The sequence below is a fragment of the Salvelinus sp. IW2-2015 genome, linkage group LG22 (genome assembly GCF_002910315.2).
Source record: "Salvelinus sp. IW2-2015 linkage group LG22, ASM291031v2, whole genome shotgun sequence".
Taxonomy (NCBI): domain Eukaryota; kingdom Metazoa; phylum Chordata; class Actinopteri; order Salmoniformes; family Salmonidae; genus Salvelinus; species Salvelinus sp. IW2-2015.
In genome coordinates, this window is record NC_036862.1 from 21,281,530 (window position 1) to 21,285,479 (window position 3,950).

Sequence of the window (3,950 nt, forward strand, 5' to 3'; positions counted from 1 at the left end):
GGTCATGTAATAATTTCTGTGTACTGTACTGTACATAAAGCAACACTAGCACCCTCATCAAGATTTCAGATCTCTTGCATAGTTGCTAAGGTGTTGAGTTGAGCAGTTCGAGTACCCTGGTTGAGTCTCTGTTGGCGGACACCCCTGAATTCGCTACACCGGTCTCAGAATGGGGATGGCGCACCACGCGTGATCGGAGATTACGTGAAGGACTTGGTATAGAGAAGCGAGCAGACACGCATGCTCTCCCGAAGGAAGGGTGAGTTAGGAGGACTTTCTTAACTCAACCCCATGAGGGTAGTTGTTGTGGAATTGTTTTGCATACATGTTAGATTATTCTGCACTGTCGGAATTAGAAGCCACAACATTTCGCTACACTTGCATTAACCATGTGCTACCATGTGTATGTGACCAATTAACATTTGATTTATTTGATGTCAAGCGCTTAGAGAGGTTTGGACTCTCCTGACGGAGGTTGGGGCTACACCCCATTGTGTATATATTTAGGTTAGACAGTTTATTAATAACATTATCAATATCAACGGGTAATATTCATTAGGCTACTTTAAATCTGCGAATATTTTGTTTTTTAGCGTATTCGTCAAGCAAGCACCAACATCTTATTTATGGCATGTAATGGGCAATCATTTGATTCAAATTATGTTTCCGTATTTGATTTACTGTGGGATATGGATGCGATTACCATATTTAGTAATGACAGTAGTTGTCACTGGTTAGTCTATTAATAACTGTTAACTAATTACTAATGTTCTACCGTGACCTGTTTAACTTCCCTTATACATGTCTCCCAGTGTTGAATGTTATGGTTAAAGTTTGTTACCAGACTGGATTCGCGGACGGACACTGAAAATGTATCCGTGAGTCTGTGACACTGGTGATGTCCGATAGCAGGTCGATGTTATGACTTCAAGCTCCGTAAAGCCTCCTTCGGGCTGTGTTACAGAACATTCCGTCTATTGTCGAAGAGGCATAGACATTTTCTCTGATTCTGTTTGGCAGTGCGTCTCCCTGAATTGTTGCATTAGATCGACTTGTATCTGTTAACCTGGAATGCCCGTAAACATGCCTACTGGCTTATGTGTGTGAATGAGATGAATGGACCATAGACGAGCGTATGAATGACAGAGAGACACAGAGAATTGGTGAGTGAAGGCTCCCCACATCTGGACTAGGCTGTCTATAGATAGACAGTTGGCACAGATGTCTCTGTCACACGGTGGCAAATCAGGAAAAGCCAAGAAAGGCGTGTTTCAACCCGGACCTGTGGGTAGAGTAAACTAGACGAGGAAATACTGAATATTCGTTTACTTGCCTCGTTCTATAGCGGGCAAAAGTCACGTCTCCAGCTGGTGAACCATTTTAAGATATTGACGCAACTAAGGTAAGGCATTTAAAGATATTGACGGCTACTAAGGTAAGGCATTATTGAGATGGGAATCGTAAATTTGTGGAGACAAATATAGAGAATCAGTAACTCTCATTCATATTTAAAAGGTTTCTCTGAATGTGATCTAGGAATGTGGGGCCTATTGATATTGATGAGCTGCTACATTGTGTCCTAGGAGTTCATATAGCATAAACATATCCGGAATTCTGATAGTATTGTTCAGTCGATATTAGGCTACACTCTGTCTGACTGAACTCACATGTGCGTATTGCTTTCGGGCTCAAGTTGAATTGTTTCTCAGTACAGTATTAATGTACCACGTCTCTTTAAAAAAAAAAATTACCTCATATTGTCCAGGAAGTTGTCACGTAATCGGAGGACGGCGTTCATTGTTTGTATCCGATAGGTCGAAGTATACTGTTACTTGTAGCAGAGTGTTGCCATATCTTACTTTAACCTGTTCTATATCCTTCTCCATGATTTCAATCATGAAACAGGTGCAGTTGAAACGCTCGAACATCTTGAGAATGCGCTAGCAGGCTCGGACGCCATGGATGAGGGAAAAGGCGAGACGGTTCTACTAAAGCCATCAAATAGTGGTGTGGTCGCAATTTATTGGTTCTTCAATAAAACCATGGTGTTCTTAAAACTACTTGCTAGACAGTAAAGATTTGGACGCGCCGCTATTTGTGACATTTACCAGTGCCTTGGACTGTCGGACGTTGCTATTGCATGCACTTGCTATCCCACTATGTCGGTGTCATCGACTTCCCCTCCGTAAGTTCGACCTAAAGTATGCCGGAGTTCTACCCCTGTCCATCGCTGTTCATTGGAATGATAACCTTCAAACACTTGTGCCTGAAAACATGTAGGGGTGGCTTCTACACTGTCGGCAGGTCACTAGCACGGTCTTCAACGGTCCTACTCTCCTACCTCATCCTCAAGCAAGACACTTTCCTTCTACGCCATCCTGTGTTGTGGAATTATTCTAGGTAGGTGGAATAATAACTAACCCTATATCTGGCAATGCAAGTACTTTGACTTTCTAAAGTTCTCATGTCTAAGGCATATATATACCCAGCCAGGCTGGTTAGACAACGTCCTCCTTCCAGGTAACCTATATAAGTAACCTCACTTCTCTATAATTGCACCACAGGTTAATAAATTTCTACATGGCCACACCTGTACTGGCCATATATTGAACATAAGGTAAACTGCACATTGCTGCTAAAGGACCATTTTAATGCTTCTTTCTCTGTCTGTCCTCCCATCAGGTGGATTCTGGTTGGGTGGACCAGGAAGGTGTGCGGGCTCCCTGTCGTGGACGGGTGTGTTTTTCGTGTGCTGGCCACGCCCTGCGTCTCCCTCAACGCCATCTTCACCAAGGGTCATGCGCGCGGTAGACGAAACATCTGGAAGCGCTCCTTCTACAACAACATCAACGCCTGCATCCTCTTCCTCCCCCTATCCTCGTCTTTGGTGAGGTCGGCCACCCTCGTCCATTTCAGCCGCCTGGGTGACCCCACGTTCTGGGGCATGATGACGTGGGCGGCGCGGCGTGTTTGGTTTCGCCATCGGCTACGTGACGGGCCTCCAAATCAAGTTCACGAGTCCGCTGACGCACAACGTGTCGGGGACGGCCAAGGCCTGCGCTCAGACGGTCATCGCTGTGGTCTATAACCAGTCCAGTAAAAGTTTCCTGTGGTGGACTAGTAACCTGATGGTGCTTGGTGGGTCTTCTGCCTACACCTGGGTCAAAGGCATGGAGATGAAGAAGGTCAATATTCCCCAGGAGGAGTGCAGAGAGAAACTGCTAGGGGAGAAGAGTGATGCCGGGGTATAGTGGGACTAGGATGACCTTCCACCATGGTGGTGAACCGAGGGTATAGTGGGACTAGGATGACCTTCCACCATGGTGGTGGTGGTGAACCGAGGGTATAGTGGGACTAGGATGACCTTCCACCATGGTGGTGAACCGAGGGTATAGTGGGACTAGGATGACCTTCCACCGTGGTGGTGACCTGTGGGTATAGCGGGATGAGGATGACCTTCCACCATGGTGGTGGTGGTGACCTGGGGGTATAGCGGGATGAGGATGACCTTCCACCATGGTGGTGGTGGTGACCCGGGGGTATAGTGGGACTAGGATGACCTTCCACCGTGGTGGTGGTGACCCGGGGGTATAGTGGGATGAGGATGACCTTCTGCCATGGTGGTGACCCGCTGGTGACAGAAGACAATGTAAACACTAAGGCCTAACCACGGAGTTGTTTCTACAGCGATGTTATGTTGGAACAGTTGGGCTGTGTGCTAGAAGACAATGTAAACACCTAAGGCTAACCACGGAGTTGTTTCTACAGCGATGTTATGTTGGAACAGTTGGGCTGTGCTTCAATATAAATGAACGTTACTATAGTAACACAGAGTGTAGAAGGCTACGGGGGTTGTTTTGTTACTCAGTGGGATCTTATTTTTTATCATTTCCTTAGAAGGTTATTTTGTCCAATTCCGTTATTTATTCAGTGGATTATTCAGTTGTGTT

General features: G+C 45.9%; 1 protein-coding gene and 1 long non-coding RNA gene across 2 annotated transcripts; one reads left to right on the forward strand and one right to left on the reverse strand.

Annotated features, from left to right (window-relative positions):
* The first annotated feature begins 1,353 nt into the window (after positions 1–1,353).
* Positions 1,354–3,315, forward strand: slc35c1 (solute carrier family 35 member C1). The gene is given in 7 exon segments (XM_024014294.2): positions 1,354–2,053; positions 2,055–2,229; positions 2,231–2,356; positions 2,358–2,400; positions 2,683–2,730; positions 2,733–2,959; positions 2,961–3,315. Coding segments are annotated over 7 exon segments (1,005 nt in total). The 5' UTR covers positions 1,354–1,958; the 3' UTR covers positions 3,252–3,315.
* Positions 3,316–3,494: 179 nt separating this feature from the next.
* Positions 3,495–3,705, reverse strand: LOC139022816 (uncharacterized). The gene is made up of 2 exons (XR_011473865.1): positions 3,610–3,705; positions 3,495–3,560 (listed from the first exon to the last, which is right to left on the reverse strand). It is a non-coding gene; the product is annotated as an uncharacterized lncRNA (long non-coding RNA).
* Between the last annotated feature and the right edge of the window lie 245 nt (positions 3,706–3,950).